The following is an 18,511-nucleotide window of genomic DNA, read 5'->3' on the forward strand; positions in this document are numbered from 1 at the left end:
GGAGACCATGACCCTAAGAACACCTAAATCCCACCAGCTTCACTGTCCTGTAATAGCAACTCTTAACAGGCCTGACAAACTCACCCCACCTAGCACAATGCTTTCATGATAGTTAGCCATAAAGCATGTCATGAGAAGTTTTCAATAAAAGCCAGGGTCACACTTGTCACTACTCTGATTGTGAATTATATGGACAAATACCATGTGTGAGATACTGCAAATATGTTCCTAAAAGTTTGAATCAAGGCAGGATTGACAGGTTTCTGGCAGCAACGGACATATCGGTATATTGCCCTATGAACCGTGGCAAACAGGTGAACTAAGCATTGTGAGCCAACACACTGGAAGCCCTGCTTGCATATAAAACTCAACAGAAAGGTGTGAAGTCAGCACACCAGGAAATAAACCATAGGGTGCCATCTTGACTGTGAGAACAAACTGACATTGGGGACCATACAGGGAAGACACAAAGACCTCTTTATCCTACATGTCAGGAAGTAACATCATATTTCTGGGTTGAAAACCTTGCAAGGCAAGAATAGACTGTGTTTCAGCAGATGGTTAAGTTTAGTCTCTAGAAAGCATGTGTTGATTTAGTTTAGTAACCTTTCTGTTTCCATTAGCCTTACAATCAACTCGTTGCCTTTGATAAACGTGTTTGCACAGTAAACAGGTCAGTGCTGGTGTGTTTATACAGCTGATCCTCAGTTGAATCAACCAAGCTAGTGTACATGCTGTCTCCTGGGGTGCAGCAACTCTGGTATTTCTGTGAACAGCTGGTGACAGGGCATGCTTCAATGGGACTAGGCTGCACCTGTTCAGCTGCAAAGCAAAGTGAGGGCTGGCATGGGCTTCAAGAGATACTTTGCGTGCCTCACAAACTGGTGGTGTCACACAGCTAACACCCAATTAAGCACCAACAAAGCTTCCTTCCTCTCTGGAGGCATGAAGATAACAAGATGACTCAGCGGCCTGGGCATGCTGAGAAAGCATCTCCGTGGCAGGAGCCAGCAGAGATCTCAGGGTGCATTTGTGGTTCTGGTGGCTAGAACAGCCCTGTGTGCGCAGCTGACAAGTCCTAGTGTGGACAGTCTTCCCTGGAATGCTTAATTCCCACAGGCAGGGTGAAGAAAATCCACACCTAAGCCATAGCAAATGAATCTAGCTGGGTTTAGTCATGTCACTTATTGCATGCTACTGTGAGCGTGGTATAAGAACTTCTGTAGAACAGAACAACAACACAACCAAAGGTAAAGACTGTAGGAGGGAGGATCGGTGCTCGTGCTGAAGCATTACTTTCCAAGGTACTTGGCAAATATATGCCTTGCATCATGGAGGCACTGGATGCTCAGCTCCCACTGCACTCAATGGGAGCTAGAAATGCTGGGTAGCTAAGGTAGTAATTGGTATGTTGCAGGACTTAGTGGACCAAAATTGGCTCTCACACTAGTGTAAATCAGGCATGGCTTCACTGAAGCCAATGGAATGCCACCACCGTGACAGATCCCAGTCAGGCCCCTGAAGGAAGTAGTATGAAGGGCAAAAACAGTTGCCCTTAGCTGCATGAGAAAGGAAAACTTATTCAGTGCCAGCTGTGAATTGTTCTACTTTCATCATTGCTCAAAAGTGGCAACTTTCCAATCCAAAGAGAGGCTCCCAGAACCCCTGCTTGATCCTGTGCAGTTTCCAGTCATCTTTCATAGCCAAGAAAGAAAAGTCAGATATCTTCCAGAAATCTTCATAGCTTCGCATGGAAGACAGGATAATTGAGTATAGGTTCCCAGTGGCAGTCCAGAACATCTATTACTAAATAGCACATGCAAGACATGTTTAACATACTAATTCTGAAGGGTAGTTTTTCAACCTTTGAAAGAATGAGAGGTTCCCTGACATTTTTAAACATTTTAATGTGCAATATTAAAAACAGCAATTTTAAGTGGTCACCCGTACTGGTCACTTCATAAGTCAATGACTGATTACGTTTCAGCTCAGTGCTTAAAAACCTTCAACTATAATCTGAATAGAAGCACTAGTGGCTAGAATTAAACTGCTCATACTCTCTGTTAGGAGACGACTTACTACAAACCCCCAACAGCAATGGGAGTGTTTTTTATAGTTTAACTGAAAATGCTTGTGAGGCCACTTCCCTTGCAGTCATTTTCAACGTGTATTACCCTTAAGTCCCTAGGTTGTGCTATGTAACCACACAGCACTGCTCTTAGTGTGTTAATACCCTTCCTTTCATTAACACACAGTCTACGGCTCCATACAGACTTCCATGTTTTTGCCTTTCTAGAACTCTTTTTCGTTCAGGCTCTATGTGATCTCAGTACAGAGAGGTGAACTTGCTGAAATACAGATGCTTTGGTGTGTAGAATTGAGAGGATACATCTCAAAAGTTCATCTTTTTGGTTCTAGACAACTCCAATGGCTGAATTTCCTCCGTGGCTGATTCTCAGGAGCATAACTTCTTCCTGCTATGATCAGTTGAGCTGCTTGCATTTCTGCTACATGGAATGAATCTAATCTCTGACTCTGCAGGAGATTTCTTCCCTTTTTAGAGTGGTTTCAATATAAACAGGAAATTTAATGTAGTGTACTCAGTTTCCTAACATGCTTTTTCTCTTGATACTATATCTGCGTCCTCCCCATCTACATTAAGGCTCATTGTGCTTAAATTCTAACAGGGGGAAAATAGGGAGACTTTTTATGATTTGTCTACATGCAGCTATGTTGCAATAGGTACAAATACTTGAATAAATATGGAACTATAACAGTGCTGTGTCTATTGCGGCTTTCAGGTGGTGTAGTAATGCCTCGGGAGGTGGGGACAGCGATTTAGGGTTCAGTTTCTTGAAATCTTCATTAGCATTTAAGGATGTTAAAACTTGCACAGTCCTTTTTAAATCAAACACCGCATGGAGCATGCCTAGAGCGGAGGTGGCAGCTCTGTGAGTGTTCTTTGCGGAAGCTTCTTCATCTAGAACGTGGTTTAAGACAGAAATCCTGTTCTCCGCGATTACCTTAAGGAAGTTGTAGAACTCCTTATAGTTTATGCCTGTGCAAGATTTCATGATTACCTAAGGGAAAAAAAAAACACATTAAACGTTGACTCCTTATTTACGGCAATAGTTAGAGTTAAAGGCAGCTGCCTTATCAAACCAGTAAGTAACTGAAAACTGACTCCTGTTTGCTATTTCCTGATGCCTAATAACAGTAAAATCTGTTAACTGACAGGAAATCTCACTAGTCCCAACAAAACCCTTCCCAGTATCCCCAGAGTTTCCCCTAAACTTTTATCTGACCAGTTCTACTGGCTGGGGTTCCCCCAGCTCAGTAAGAGAGGATCTTACTATTTCCAGTAAAGAGATCTCATGCAGGGAAATATACCCAGCATCTCCTATGAAACAAACAGCTAACAAGCACTAATTGACTTAATGGATGCAGATTAACAAACCAATTTTCTTCAGTCACACATTCTACACAATCATAATCGGACTGGAGGCCCTTTGTTCTTCAAAGACCTATTATTCAATTATCAGCAAGAAAGTGAGGGAATATGAAAGGTTTTATTTTTACAGCTTGAGAACTCTATTTTAGAAACAAGGGACACACAGGCTTGCTTTTAACCTTTAGCACTTGCAGATTAGCAAGGCAATCAGTAATGAGTTTCTATTAACATTTCAGCATCCCCAATATTTGTGAATATGTAACATATAAAAAGATGACTAGCTAAATCAGGGTTTCACAGTCATATACCTGCTGCTTACCGAAAACGGACCTTGAAAACAATCACAATTTACCACCCCGTTCCCATAACGCATCTTTCATTATGGTATAATTAAGATACTTCCTTTATAAAACTTTATGGAAATAAGGTATTCCTTCAGCTGAAGGAAATTCCATCTATCCTGGGTAGCGTGTAGGATACCAGATGTTGATGTAGGTTGAAACATCAGGAATCATGTTACCAAGAGGCAAAGGGTGGTTGCCAAGCAAATTACAATTGTGCAAGTAATGGCAAAGTCCTGCCTTTGGAGAACTAAAGAGTGCTGCCACATATGGAACAAGGAAAAAATAAAAGCAGGAGTAATACAAATGTACCTTCATCCCAATCCTATTATTATTATTTAATATATTTGTATCACATCAGTACCAGAATCCTCAGGGTACATCTGCACTGGAATACTGTGTGCAGATGTGGTCAGCCCATCTCAAAAAAGATATATTGGAATTGGAAAAAGTTCAGAAAAGGGCAACAAAAATTATTAGGAGTTTGGAACAGCTTCCAGATGACGAGAGATTAATAAAACTGGGACTTTTGAGCTTGGAAAAGAGATGACTAAGGGGAATATGATGCAGGTCTATAAAATCATGACTGGTGCAGAGAAAGTAAATAAGCAAGTGTTACTTATGCCTTCTCATAACACAAGAACTAGGAGTCACCAAATGAAATTAACAGGCAGCAGGTTTAAAACAAATAAAAGGAAGTATTTCTTCACACAGCGCACAGTCAACCTGTAGAACTCTTTGTCAGCGGATGTTGTGAAGGCCAAGACTTTCAAAGGCCAAGAGTTCAAAAAATAACTAGATAAATTCATGGAGGATAGGTCCATCAATGGCTACTAGCCAGGATGGGCAGGGATGGTGTCCCTAGCCTCTGTTTGCCGGAAGCTGGGAATGGGCAACAGGGGAAGGATCACTTGATGATTCTCTGTTCTGTTCATTCCCTCTGGGGTGCCTGGCATTGGCCACTGTTGGAGGACAGGATACTGGGCTAGATGGACCTTTGGTCTGATCCAGTGTGGCCATTCTTATGTTCTTAGGACCTGCCGGAGGCGGCAAATAAGTACAAGCAGTAGCATATACACTGAGTGTTGCATCAATGAGATGGATTATCCCTTACGTCTCTTGCTATCACCTAACAAATTGGACTGTTCATTTCCCAGCCTGTAATAAAGCATGACCTCTCAATACGGATCAGTTTGGTGTCCAGTATCACTGAAATGCACTACATAGGTGCTACAGTAGCCCAAGGAAAGGGGGGTTCACATCACTTGACTGACAGGGTGTTATACCTGGCATTGTAGATGCCAGTCCTCCATAGTGTCTCTCCATTCGCTGATTTCCCGTTGGACGGCTGCTAATTCATCCTGTAGGAAGCTCCACATGATAGCCACGTTGCAGCCATTCACCCAGTTGTGGTTGATGGAAATGGTATCCTCCTGGAAGAAACCACAGAGTCCAACTGATTATTCATCTCAGCCTAGAAGAGCGTGTGGTGTGATGTCTCTGACCCCATTACTGATTCCACAAAGTTGGTGCCAACCAGAGTAAATCCCTCATCCTCAATGACTGGAAAGGCCTCTCTGGGCCTCAACTATCTTCAGTGTCCACCTCTTTTTAACTCCCTTGCTAATCAAACCCTGCTTCCTAAGCTTCCCCCATACTCAGTCCTTCTCACGGACATTTGGCAGCTGTGCTCACATCTACAATCAGTACTGTGCCCTACTGCAGCCCACACCTTTGATGAAGATTAAATTAGCTGAAGTGTTGATACTGAAGAGGACAATGTATGTGGCAGTGTAAGTCGGATGTTTGAGATCCCCCTATGTCATCCAATCCTTTCCCAACCAGTGCAGGATATAGATGAGAATTAGCTATTTTGCTTAGTCTTCTAAATGATCAAGTGGTAAGAAGCATCTTTTGCTATGTCTAAAAATGGGACAGGGTTACTCCCTGCTGTTACTTCACTATAGTTACCGCAGAGACTGATCATTTGGGACACCGTTTTGCTCAGTGCAAACAGAAAGACAGTGCATATAGTACAGAAATGATTGAACTGACTCTAACCCCAAAGGCACCTGCCTATAGATTCTGATGTGCACCAAACCCTCAACTGTGAAATGCATTTAAAACCAAACATCACACAGATATACTGTTACTCTCCCCCACTATCCAAAACAAAACAACTCTCCCAATTTATGTCAGGATCCCATTCAAAACTATCCTCCAGGGCTTCTCTCCTGGAAGTGGATCCTCATGGGCACAAGGGATCTGAGTGCAGGATTGAGGTCTTGTTTTCTTAAAGCCCTATCTAAACTTCTTCTTATGAACTTTGATGCAGATCCTCAAAGATACTTAAGCTCCTAACTTCCACTGAAGGATCTGGGCCTTTGTCTCTCTCTGCTGCTACCAAACATTTACCCTGGCTTTCCCTTATCATTCCTTATATTTTGCAGGTTTTGCTTCAGCAGAAGCTATAATTTCTAAAGATGGGTCAAAGCTAGAATTACGTTTTTAGGAGAGCTGCTGAAGTTTTGGTGATGTGGATTAAACAGAAGAGGGATCTGATATACCCAATATGCCTTGATTTTGCAAAAGCCAAAGGCCAAGGTTTTGCAAAACGCACACTAGGTCTCCTGGGTCCAACTTCGAAGTTTCTTCCCGGCAGTGACCAGGCTGAGAAACGCAATCTGTGACAGGACAGTATGGGAACCCAGTGAGAAATTGTAAACTGGTTTCTTTCCTGCTTTAGAATTAGCTAAAGACTCAGCAGAACTTTACTGCTTACACAAAACCTTTTGATCTGCTAACGAATCATATAAATGTGTTAGTTATCCGATCACTGCTAATTCTTTTGGTGAAAACGGAAACAAAAATGGCATTTAACACTTCGGTCACTGCTGCGTTTTCTGTTGTCTTTCCATCCTCATTCAGTAATGGGCCCACCCTGCCCTTGGGCTCTCTCTTGCTTCTAGTGTGTAAGTATATTGATGATCTACATCTAGAAATTGGTCTGCTTAGGTTAGAATCCTCTGCTGTTAGTGTTACACAAGTCACTTTTCAGCAGACCAGCTGCTTCAGGTATAAGGCTAATCCTATAACACTTGGGGTCATAAGCTGCTGTTCTGAGACTGTATTTCCCATAGATCGCAACTGTCACTTGCAAAGAGGCGGCTTGGCTAGTTAGGGCAACTCTTCAGATGGTTCTCAGGAAGTTAACTGATATAAATCTAAGTTGTCAATTATCTTACCAGGTTGTACACCTGATGGTGCCATCCACTAGGGATGAAGACTATCTCCCCTGCTTCCTGGATGATTTCAACGGGGGGGCAGCTTTGGGCATAGCGTGGGTAAATGCTGCTGTCCTGCAGACCAGGCGCAGTGACATCGAAGGGCAAGTTACCATGGCGATCTCGAAGGTGGTACTCCTGCCGAGGGGGATAGAGCAGCCATTTCTTTTTCCCGCAGATATTGGCAGACCAGCTGTAGGAGCGGAAGACGTCGGCGTGAAAAGGAGTCCTACGGGCCAAGTCAAAGGTTTAAGCATATGTGACGCAAAAGGCAAATATGATGCAAACAAGCACAAATCAAGTAAAGTTAAGACTGTGGGCATATTCTGGCTTTGAATATTTCCACACGAATCAATTTGAGCTGTGCAGGCATAGCTGAAGGCAGAGTGTGGCCCTGTCGGTCTGTTTTCAATTGTCATGTGTTAAGGGCCAAGAAAGCACCCTATTAATAAACTGGAGGGAGGGGGGGGAGCAGGTCAGCTACACCCCCTTGTCACACTTTTCTCTGCTAAAGTATTAGTTTTCAGTTTGAACCTCACACTTCAAAGGCAGCAGATTCTGCAGTTCAGGCTGAAGCTAAGACTGAAAGGGCGGGTTTATCGCCACCAAATGGCAACGTTTTAGACTCAGGCCCAGATCCACAAAGACTCCCACTGATTTCAATGGAAGTTAGAAGCCTAAAAACCTTTGTGGCTCTGAGTCTTAGGGTACGTCTACAGTACGAAATTAATTCAAACTTATTCTATTTGAATTTTCGGAATACATTCGGTGTTGTGTCTCCCCACTAAAGTGCGTGAATTTGGCAGAGTGCATCCACAGTACCGAGGCTAGCATTGAATGTCGGAGCAGTGCGCTGTGGGAAGCTATCCCACAGTTCCCGCAGTCCCTGCCGCCCATTGGAATTGTGGGTTAAGCTTCCAGTGCATGATGGGGCAAACACATTCTCACGACTGTTTCTGGGTGTGTGCTGTCACTTGCTCCTCCCTCTGTGAAAGCTACAGCAGACGCCATACTGCCAGCAGATGGTGCAGTACGGTGCACTGCCTGTCTCCTGGTACTATGAATCCACCTTGCATGTCCCCTCGTCTTTCTATCTACTCTTTTATCTAACCATTTCCCGCCTTTTTTCAGTTACTGTGAACCGAGCAGCACAGCTTCCGCCACAAACTCTGCTCTCCCGCTCTTGCGTCGCTAGCTAATTTTTCCATGTTTTCTGCCCTGGGCTCACTTTGAAGCTACAGATGGCAACAATTCCGCGCCGTTTTTTGGCCATCATGAACTGAGCCGCATAGCTTCTGCCGCTTTTTCCACTTTGTCAGTCCTGGGCTCCCATGGATGCTACAGACGCCAGCAATTCCCCGCCGTTTTTCGGCCATCGTGACCTGAGCCGCACAGCTTCCGCCGCAAACTCTGCTCTCCCGGTCTTGCAGCTCTAGTGAGCTTCCCAACTCCGTGAAAGCTACAGGAGACAACCATTTACCGCCTTTTCGGCCATCTTGAACCAAACAGGCCTCCTACGTTTTGCGTCCTTTTTCCAGGATTACCCGCGCAGGCGCCATAGTGCGGCAATCAGGGAGCCCGTTCAGATCGCCGCTGCAGTTTTGACCATTGTAAATACCTCGTGCATTATCCAGCAGTATGTGCAGTACCTGCAAAACTGGACGAGGAAGCGACAACAGTGCGATTACTATACTGATGAGGACATGGACACAGACGTTCCTAGAAGCACAGCACGTGGTGACTGGGAGATCATGGTGGCATCGGGCCAGGCTCATGCCGTGGAATGCCGATTCTGGGCCCGGGAAACAAGCACAGACTGGTGGGACCACACAGTGTTGCAGGTCTGGGATGATTCCCAGGGGCTGTGAAACTTTTGTATGCGTAGGGCCACTTTCATGGAACTTTGACTTGCTGTCCCCTGCCCTAAAGCGCAAAGACACCAAAATGAGAGCAGCCTTCACAGTTGAGAAGCGAGTGGCCATAGCACTATGGAAGCTTGCAACGCCCGACAGCTACCAGTCAGTCAGGAATCAGTTTGGAGTGGGCAAATCTACTGTGGGGGGCTGCAGTGCTGCAAGTAGCCAACGCAGTCACTGATTAGATGCTATCAAGGGTAGTGACTTTGGGAAATGTGTAGACTATTGTGGATGGCTTTAATATAGACAGAAAGCATATCCCGGCACACTTGGGCAGCCAGTACATAAACCGCAAGGGGTACTTTTCCACGGTGCTGCAAGCACTGGTGGATCACAAGGGATGTTTCACTGACATCAATGCGGGATGGCCAGGAAAGGTGCATGACGCTCGCATCTTCAGGAACTCTGGTCTGTTTGAACAGCTGCAGGAAGGGACTTACTTCCCAGACCAGAAAATTACTGTTGGAGATGTTGAAATGCCTATAGTTATTCTTGGGGACCCAGCCTACCCCTTAATGCCATGGCTCATGAAGCCGTACACAGGCACCCTAGACAGTAGTAAGGAGCAGTTTAATTATAGGCTGAGCAAGTGCGGAATGGTGGTAGAATCTGCTTTTGGACGTTTGAAAGTTTACTGACTAAGTTAGATCTCAGCACCACCATATTCCAATTGTAATAGCTGCTTGTTGTGTGCTCCACAATATCTGAGAGAGTAAGGGGGAGACATTTATGGCAGGGTGGGAGGTTGAGGCAACGCGCCTGGCAGCCAATTTCACACAGCCACACAACAGAGAGATTAGAAGAGCACAGCAGGGCACGCTGCACATCAGAGAAACGTTGAAAGCCAGTTTCATGGCTGGCCAAGATACAGTGTGACAGTTGTATTTGTTTCTCTTGAAGTTACCTGCCCCCTATATATATATGAAAGGAAATAAAGTCAAAATTGTTTAAAAAGTGTTCTTTATTATTTGTTGCACAGCACATTGAGAGAAACCCGAAGGCAGAATGGGGGAGGGAGGGTTGGGTTAGGGGGGTGGAGGAGGAGAGAAGGACAAGTTGAGAAACCAAATCAAAAGTTCGCATATGCCAGCCTTCTGCTGCATGGGCGATCCTCTGGGGTTGAGTGTGTGGGTCCCCATAGCCTCCCCCCTCGTGTTCCTCCGCATCTGGGTGAGGAGGCTATGGAACTTGGGGAGGAGGGAGGGTGGTTATACAGCGGCTGCAGCGGCAGTCTGTGGTCTTGCTGCCTTTCCCACATTAGATCCACCGTACAGCGGAGCATGTCAGTTTGCTCCCCCATGAGCTTGACCATAGCGTCCTGCCTGCTCTCATCACACGTCTCCCTCCTCTCTTCCTGTTCCTGTAATGCTTTACGGGACTCCATAACTGTTTGCCTCCATGCATTCAGCGGGCCCCATCAGTGCGAGAGGACTGCATGAGCTCGGCGAAAATGTCATCCCAAGTTCGTTTTTTCCACCTTCTAATCTGGACCAGCCTCTGGGACGGACTAGATAGGGGCTGCATTGAAAAATTTGCACCTGTGGGAGGAGAAAAAGGGAGGGTAGCATTTTAAGAGAGACATTTCAGAGAACAAAGAGGACACTCTGGTGTGAATGAGCCATGACACACAGCTGGGCAACAGAATTCAGCTTGCAGGCAGCCTAGGGGCACATGGGGTTCTGCTGTTTCTACATGCATCTGAGGAAGTGGGTATTCACGCACGAAAGCTCATGCTCCAAAACGTCTGTTAGTCTATAAGGTGCCACAGGATTCTTTGCTGCTGTTTCTACATTCATTTCAATACTTCCAAACGGCTGGGCCCCCTTTCCCACAGCAAGCAATGCCTGGTGGGTTTGCCATATAAAAGGAGGGCCTGCAGGCTCTCTGGGATGATCGCTTCACACAACACACACACCCGGTGTGGCTCTGATGAGGCTCTGAGCAGGGATGAGCCTTTAAACTAAACGCGAACAGCCCAGCACGGCTCGGTTTCCCTCCTGCCCCCCACCGCGTGGCTCAGATCAGGCTCTCACTCACCAGAAGTATTTTCGCCAGGGTCATGGTCTGGGAGCCTGAGTGGGGGGAGGCTGTTGGATCCAGCATTAAGAATAGTTCCTGGCTAGGGGAGAAAGCGGATTCCCCACTTGCCGCCTGTGCACTGTCCTCCTCCTCCTCTTCATCCTCCAATGACTCTTCCTCCTTGCTCTGTACAACTCCCCCCCTTGCAGGTGTCCATGGACAGCGGTGGAGTAGTGGTGGCATCACCCCCTACAATTGCATGCAGCGCACGGTAGAAGCGGAATGTATGGGGCTGTGACCCAGATGGCCATTCGCCTCCCTGGCTTTTTGGTACGCTTGCCTGAGCTCCTTGATTTTTGTACGACACTGCTCTGTGTCCCTGGAGTAGCCTCGTTCCTTCATGCCCCTGGAGACTTTAGCGTATGTATTTGCATTCCTTTTTTTGGAACGTAGTTCTGCCACAACAGACTCGTCTCCCCAACGTGTGATGAGATCCAGTACCTCCCATTCCGACCATGCTGGAGCTCGTCGGCGAATCCAGGACTGCGTGATCTCCTGTGATGGTGGACTCTGCATGGTCACCTGTGATGGTGGAGTGTGCTGATGGTGACCAAACAGGAAATGAAATTCAAAAGTTCCCGGGGCTTTTCCTGCCCACCTGGCTAGTGCATCGGAGTTGAGAGTGTTGTCCAGAGCAGTTACAAGGGAGCATTCTGGGATAGCTCCTGGAGGCCAATAATGTCAAATTGTGTCCACAATTCCTTTAACCCAGAATTGCGCGATCGCGATTTAAGCGCTACTCCACTTGCCTGTTGGAGTACAGGAATCAGATTAAAGAGCCCTTTAAATCGAAAAAACCGGTTTGGTCGTGTGGACGGAATCATTTTTTTTTTTTTTTTCCAAATTAACTCCGCTAATTCTGAAATAACAGGCTAGTGTAGACCAGGCCTTAGTGATTTCCATCTGAGAAGTGCTCACTCAACTAGTCAGCACCCCCGTGAGGCTGCAGCTGGCACTGCAGGTTTGAAGAATTCCTTCAGTACTGTACTCTAAATAAGGGAGCTCCAGTGATGCTTATACACTGTGCTTTCATTAATACTAAGTTCAATTATCATTACTTGGTTGTATTACTGTAGTGCCTAGAACAGCACCCCATTGTGATAGGTGCTACACAACCACAGTCACATCCAAGTTCTAAGTAATACTCCCAAGTTCTCCCTCCTGTTTTCTTCTCCCTGGATACACTGAGCCAGAGAACCTAATGTGAGTGACTAGTTCTAACCTCTGTATTTCCCTTACTAGCCTTGGTTGCAACCTTTAGATCAGATTCCGCAGCCCACACTCAGGCAAATCTCCCCAGATTCTTCCTGTTAAGGATGCAGGATGGGGACCTGTACTGGCCAGGCTGCTCCCCTTTCACATCTCACTCTGTGGGTTTTATGACTAGAGTCATTGCGAGAGATGTTGGACAGAACGGTGCCATCAAGCAATATCATCTCGCCACATTTACTATACTCTTAGGTAATACATGCAGCCTTAGTATTCCTATGACTGTCCCCACTGCCGCCTTCTCTCACTCCCATCCCCTGTTGTTATTTATACCTGTCAGTCACACGTTGTCCCTATTTAGACTGCATGTGCCTTCGAGGAAAAGGGCTGCCTTATGTTATACTTGTGTGGCACCTGGTCACAACTCACCGCTTGCAGTACTACTGTAATGCTAATAATTATTTAAAACAGTTCATCGGAATTTTAAAAAAATCAGTTACTTTACCATGAACCCTTAGGTCCCATGTAGACAAATCGATAATCATCCAGACCTATGGCATCCCAGTATTCATTCAGCCAGTCAGAAGTGAAATAGATGGGGGTTGTATAAACATCTTGTTCTGGGAAAGCCCTTAAAAAGACAAAGTATTGCAAAAAGGCTTCAGGGAAAAGAAACATTCATCATCTCGTTTCCCAAAGCTCAGCAGCAGAGACTGGTCAGGTGACTGGAGCAGTGTCTCATTGAGGCCATTACTGCCTTGCTATGTCATCCGCTACAAGCAATTCAGAATCACAGAATATCAGAGTTGGAAGGGACCTCAGGAGGTCATCTAGTCCAACCCCCTCATCTAGTCCAACCCTCCTGCAGCTAGAGTCACAAGGCTTTGCAACACCCGACTTTTAGGCCGCCTGGTGGAATTCACAACCCTCCGTCAGGTGTCCAGGCTATACAATGCCTGGGAAGAGTCAGACACCCCAAAAAGGGATTTTCAAAGTCGGCATGCTGAGCAGGGAGCCACGTAAGCTAGCCAGTTAGGTGACAGCTCAGCAGTTATTTTGTGAATGCCAACAGCATCTAAATGTTGGATGTAGGCATCTAAACGGGCAGTTATGCTTGAGTCCCCCTCATGAATCTAGCCCTAGGTGCTGCAAAATGGGTGCAACTGTGTTTTCCTACCTCACAGGAGAGTTGTGAGCGTTAACTAAATTCCTCTTAGTAAACACACGTCCACTCCATTAAGAAATCTGCACAACTAGTCAGTCATCTCACTTGCTTAACACATTCAAAAAAGCCAAAACTGGATCGTAGGCTTTTCAATGGCGTTTGGCAGTGGTTCTCCAACTGAGGTGTGAGGAGGTTTGGGCAATGTTATGATGTCGCCTCATTTCTAGCTGCAGGGGCGGCTCCAGGCACCAGCACGTCAAGCGTGTCCCTGGGGCAGCAAGCCGCAGGGGGCACTCTGCCGGTCGCCACGAGGGCGGCAGGCAGGTTGCCTTTGGCGGCATGCCTGTGGAGGGTCCGCTGGTCCCGCGGCTTTGGAGGACCTCCCGCAGGCTGCCTCCGAATTCATGGGACCGGGGACCTCCTGCAAGCAAGCCGCCGAAGGCAGCCTGCCTGCCGTGCTTGGGGCGGCAAAATACCTAGAGCTGTCCCATCCAGCTGTTTCTACAGGCATCCAGGCTCTCCATGGCAAAGTAACATCTAGATGTTTGAACAAACAGACATATACAAAGAGGGCTCTATCTAGATGCCTCTGTGAGAAGTCATTGCCACACCGATGGAGAATCAGAACTCACTCGTAGCAAACTTGAATCAGCAGCAGAGCTGCCAGCCACGAGCAGCAGCCATTCAAGGAAGATGGGACACAAGAGCAGAGGGAGAGGAGCACTAGACAGCTGGGCAGGACAAGAAGGGGAGGATGCATCCAGGCAGCATGCATGGGGCAGAGAAAGAGCAGGGAAATTTTTGCATGGGGAGATAGGAACAGAGCAGATGGGAGGGGAAGATTAAATGAAGAGCAAAGTCCTCATGATTTATTTTGATTTAAAAAAGGAAAGAGTGCTTACTGCATTAAACACAATTAAAAACGGTAAGATTTTTACCTTACTAACCAAAGGCCAAAGCAAAAGCCAACCAGAGGTGAAAGTAAGTAGTCAGAACCGGTATACCGATAAGAGCTGGTACACAGCCGATCACACCAGTAGTAGGGTCAAAAGGGGCAGCTTCCCGGGGGCCCAGCAATTTAAAAGGTCCCGGGGCTCCCGGCAGTGGCCAGAGCCCCTTGGTCCTTTAAACCACCGCCAGAGCTCTGGGGTTCCCGGCCACCGCTAATCACCGCCAGAGCCCCACGGTAGCGCTAGCAGCAGCGGCTGGGAGCCCCGGGCTCTTTAATTCGCCCCCATGCCATGCTGAAGGGCTGGCTAGGGGAATCTGGCCCAGCCCCACCCTTTCTGCCTGTGGCCTTGCCCCTTTTGGTTGAGATCCTCTGCCCCCAACCCCTCCCCCCCACACACACACCTTGCTCAGGACCCTGGCCTCCCTGTGTACTGGTAAGTCTCTTAAGTTACTTTCACCTCTGGAGCCAACACTATGAAAATGTTTAAGAACTCTTCGGTGTGGGGCACATTTAGATCAGTACAGTGCAAGAAAAGTATTTCAGTGGATAGGTGCCTTCAGTGAAACCATCAGGTAACGAAAGATCAGTGTCACCGTTTAGCAGCAGTTCACTGCTGTATTACAGCATACTGAGGATTCCAAAGTGCTCTCTTACCTGTACAAGTGCCAATCTTTGAGGTAGAGGCATCCCCGGGGTGAATGGTAGTTTTTTTTAATGTATTCTTTCCAATAACTTATGTACTCCTTGAGAGGGATCTGTTCCTTTGGATTAGAATTGTATTCCTTGACATCACAGTTGGCAACAGGTACTACAGCCTTCCCTGAAATATAAACTTTTTGAGCCAATTGGGAAGCAGAATAACTGGTGCCAAAACTGTAATCTTTCCATATTTATAGTATGTTAGCATCTAGTATCTGGGCCCCATTTTGCTAGGTGCTCTACACACACTTACGAAAACATGGTCTCTAGCCAGCCTCGCTTTCCTGATACCTTCACTAAACCTTAGATCAACATTATTCATAGCATGATTTATGGAAGTGTTAACTGAATGAGGCCATGCAGCAATGACACCACCCAAACTGCATCAAAGCTAAGTGTGTTGGGAATGGGATATGGGCTGTAGCCAAAACTCAGAATCTCTCTCAGCATAAAGAGAGACTTAGATTTCCAGAACAGCCAAAGCTTGCATCCATCCAATATAGATCCTATAGACTTGAGCATGTGCCTGGGATTATCCACGTGTGTGAAGTTAAGAAGGAGTGTAAATTTGCACGATAGGGCCCTAAATGAGTTCAGATTTATTTGTATACTAAATTAAAGCTTGGCAAAGGGTACGAACGAGGGTGGAAAATTGTGAATAGGGAAGTGTTATTTACCCCTTCACATAACACAAGAACCAGGGGTCATCCAATGAAATTAATAGGCCCCAAATTTAAAACAAACATAAGGAAGTACTTCTTCACATAACACAGCCAACCTGTGGAACTCATTGCCAGGTGATGCTGTGAAACTGGATTAAAAAAGGAATTAGATAAATTCATGGAGTATAGGTCCATCATTGGCTGTTAGACAAGATGATCAGGAATGCAGCCCCATCCTCTGGATGTCCCTAAACCTCTGACTTCCAGAAGCAAGGACTGGATGACAAGGGGTGGATCACTCGATAACTGTCTTGTTCTGTTCATTCCCTCTCAAGCATCTAACACCGGCTATTCTCAGAAGATGGGATACTGGGCTAGATGCACCATTTTTATATATTCTTATAAATTAATGTATCAACTGAGAGGTTAATCCCTTTAAGGCTCAGAGGATAGTTGTCACTGGCAGAAGCCCTGTTATTAAAAACTCTTTGACTTTTATCATTCATATTAAATGACATATTAAAAACGTAATCACTTACCAAAATGCTGCAGTAGATAATCAAAGTTAGGCTTCCCATCTCGAGTCACCCAATTCCTCCTGCTGCCCCAGCCCTCAGTGAATTTAGCTGAGAAAACACATGGGTGGTTGGGAATCAGATAGTCCCTGAAAAAATCGGAGTAACTGAACGATTCTACCTTTTCAATATAGTCAACATGTCCCTGGGGCAGGCAGATTGCACCATGAGATGCGCTGCTGTAATCATGAAAGAATGCAGTGGAGCAGGCAAATGCTGCTCTGTCCATTCAGATTATATGACTTTCCTGGTACTTAGCTGAGAAGGTGCTGATCAGACAATATTTAGTTAGGCTAAAATAAACAGCTGTACAGTACATTAATCTGAGTGGATCTTTCAAATCTATGAAAATTAACTCACAAGTAAAAAAATGTCCAGTTCCAAAATATAGATAAAATCTTGCAGGAAAAGCCTTGTTCTTCCCATCTGTGTTTCACCATATAGGGCTAGAAATATTCTTCAATGCTCTTCATCCTTCAATGCACCTTGATCGAATGGCTACTTTACAAACAAATCACAGTAACCAAAGCCTCTATTCTTGTAGATCTTTCATGTCAATGGTAGATAGTCTAGTTACATGTTCATATTAAATTATTCCCATGCTTTTGCTTGGCATTCTCAATAGGTCGCAGAAGAGAAGGGCCACTTGCCTGTTTCTAGAAATAAACAGCAGATATGTTCATTTCAGTGAGGTTCTCTCCCCAGATCTGTGAATAAAAAGAGAAGCTTCTTTTGCAAGCAAACAAATAAATAAAAGGTGTCCAATTCTAAGATTATCAGACTGTAAAGAAAACACTAAATAGGATAGTTTTAAAAGGTTAGACCCTGCAGGAATCAAGCTGGGCTCCTGCATTTATTCCATACTCCCTGCACCGCTCTGTCTGCTGCAAATGGACAGGCAGCTCCCAATCATTAAAAATTAATAAGGGAGTTGAAAGGGAACAGGGAGTGATAGCAGCGATGCCTGGGGGAAATGAGATAGATGACGGGGCAGGGAAGGCATCTCCCCATATCCCCAAACTCCCCTTAATCCCAGCATCTAAAGGGAAATCCGAGAGCCTGAAACTCACCCCTAAGCCCCACCCTGAGAGAGACCCAGCAGACACGAAGTGAGGGTCCCCAGGAGAGGATCAGGGTCCAGGCCCCTGCTATCAGGGGCAAGGGCTGAGGGCCTCTGGAGAGGAGGGGGAATCCAGGCTCCTGCTATCGGGAAAGTTGGAGGGGCTTCGGGCTCCCCCGCTGGGGGGGGAAGGGCCTCCGGGATCGGAAATGCAGCATCCCAACTATGGGGGGGGGGCTGAGGGGCCCCAGAATGGGGGGTCGGGGTTCCCCGCTATGGGGGGTGAGAGGACCAGGGATAGGGGGCGGGTTCCCCGCTATGGGGGGGGGTGAAGGGCCCCATGAAGGCGGATGCGGCATCCCAGCTTTAGGGGGGGTGAAGGGACCAGGAATGGGGGGGGAGTGAGGGGACCCGGGATGGGGGGGTCTGGGTTCCCCGCTATGGGGGATGAGGGGACCAGGGAAAGGGGGGAGTGAGGGGACCAGGGAAGGGGGATGCGGCATCCCAGCTATGGGGAGGGTGAGGGGACTCGGGATGGGCGGTCCGGGTTCCCCGCTATGGGGGGAGTGAAGGGCCCCGGGAAGGGGGATGCGGCATCCCAGCTTTGGGGGGGGTGAGGGGACTCGGGATGGGGGGTCCGGGTTCCCCGCTATGGGGGGAGTGAAGGGCCCCGGAAGGGGGATGCGGCATCCCAGCTTTGGGGGGGGTGAGGGGACTCGGGATGGGGGGTCCGGGTTCCCCGCTATGGGGGGAGTGAAGGGCCCCGGAAGGGGGATGCGGCATCCCAGCTTTGGGGGGGGTGAGGGGACCAGGAATGGAGGGCGGGTTCCCCGCTATGGGGGATGAGGGGACCAGGGATGGGGGATGCGGTATCCCAGCTTCGGGGGGGGGGTGAGGGACCGACCGGTCACGCACCGTGGGCCCGCCACTACCCGGACGCATTATGGCGACGCACGCACCCCGTGACCCGGCTCCCTAGGTGCGGGCGCGGGGAAGGCGAGGAGGGGGAACCTGGGTTGCGCCTGCGCCTGGCGAGGGGGTCTCTGGAAGACCGGAACCTGGAGCGCGGGGTCGCACGCTCCCGGGGGGGAGAGAAATCGGGAGGACAGGGTGGGGGC

General features: G+C 47.2%; 1 protein-coding gene across 7 annotated transcripts; it reads right to left on the reverse strand.

The window, feature by feature from the left end:
- Positions 1 to 1,887: 1,887 nt before the first annotated feature.
- JMJD4 (jumonji domain containing 4) lies at positions 1,888 to 18,441 on the reverse strand. Of its 7 annotated transcripts, none has more exons than XM_030549861.1 (8): positions 18,353 to 18,441; positions 16,694 to 16,989; positions 16,298 to 16,422; positions 15,052 to 15,217; positions 12,786 to 12,911; positions 7,038 to 7,305; positions 5,079 to 5,225; positions 1,888 to 3,080 (listed from the first exon to the last, which is right to left on the reverse strand). In XM_030549861.1, the coding sequence occupies exons 2-8, from the start codon at positions 16,771 to 16,773 to the stop codon at positions 2,769 to 2,771; spliced, it is 1,224 nt and encodes a 407-aa protein (XP_030405721.1). In that variant the 5' UTR covers positions 16,774 to 16,989; positions 18,353 to 18,441; the 3' UTR covers positions 1,888 to 2,768. The 7 variants fall into 7 exon arrangements, with proteins under 7 accessions (XP_030405721.1, XP_030405720.1, XP_030405717.1 ...); XM_030549860.1 differs by having other exon boundaries at positions 18,309 to 18,385; XM_030549857.1 differs by having other exon boundaries at positions 16,694 to 17,040; positions 18,309 to 18,363.
- Positions 18,442 to 18,511: the final 70 nt, after the last annotated feature.

This window comes from Gopherus evgoodei, chromosome 2 (assembly GCF_007399415.2).
Source record: "Gopherus evgoodei ecotype Sinaloan lineage chromosome 2, rGopEvg1_v1.p, whole genome shotgun sequence".
Classification (NCBI taxonomy): Eukaryota; Metazoa; Chordata; order Testudines; family Testudinidae; genus Gopherus; species Gopherus evgoodei.

Bases quoted from the DNA above. Each gene is read 5' to 3' on its own strand.
- JMJD4 (XM_030549856.1), bottom strand. From the start codon at position 16,562: ATGGACAGAGCAGCATTTGCCTGCTCCACTGCATTCTTTCATGATTAC. The intron at 5,226-7,037 runs GTAAGATAATTG...GGTTTCTTCCAG, and splicing joins ACCATCAGGTGTACAACCTG to GAGGATACCATTTCCATCAA. The intron at 3,081-5,078 runs GTATAACACCCT...TTTTTCCCTTAG, and splicing joins ACTGGCATCTACAATGCCAG to GTAATCATGAAATCTTGCAC.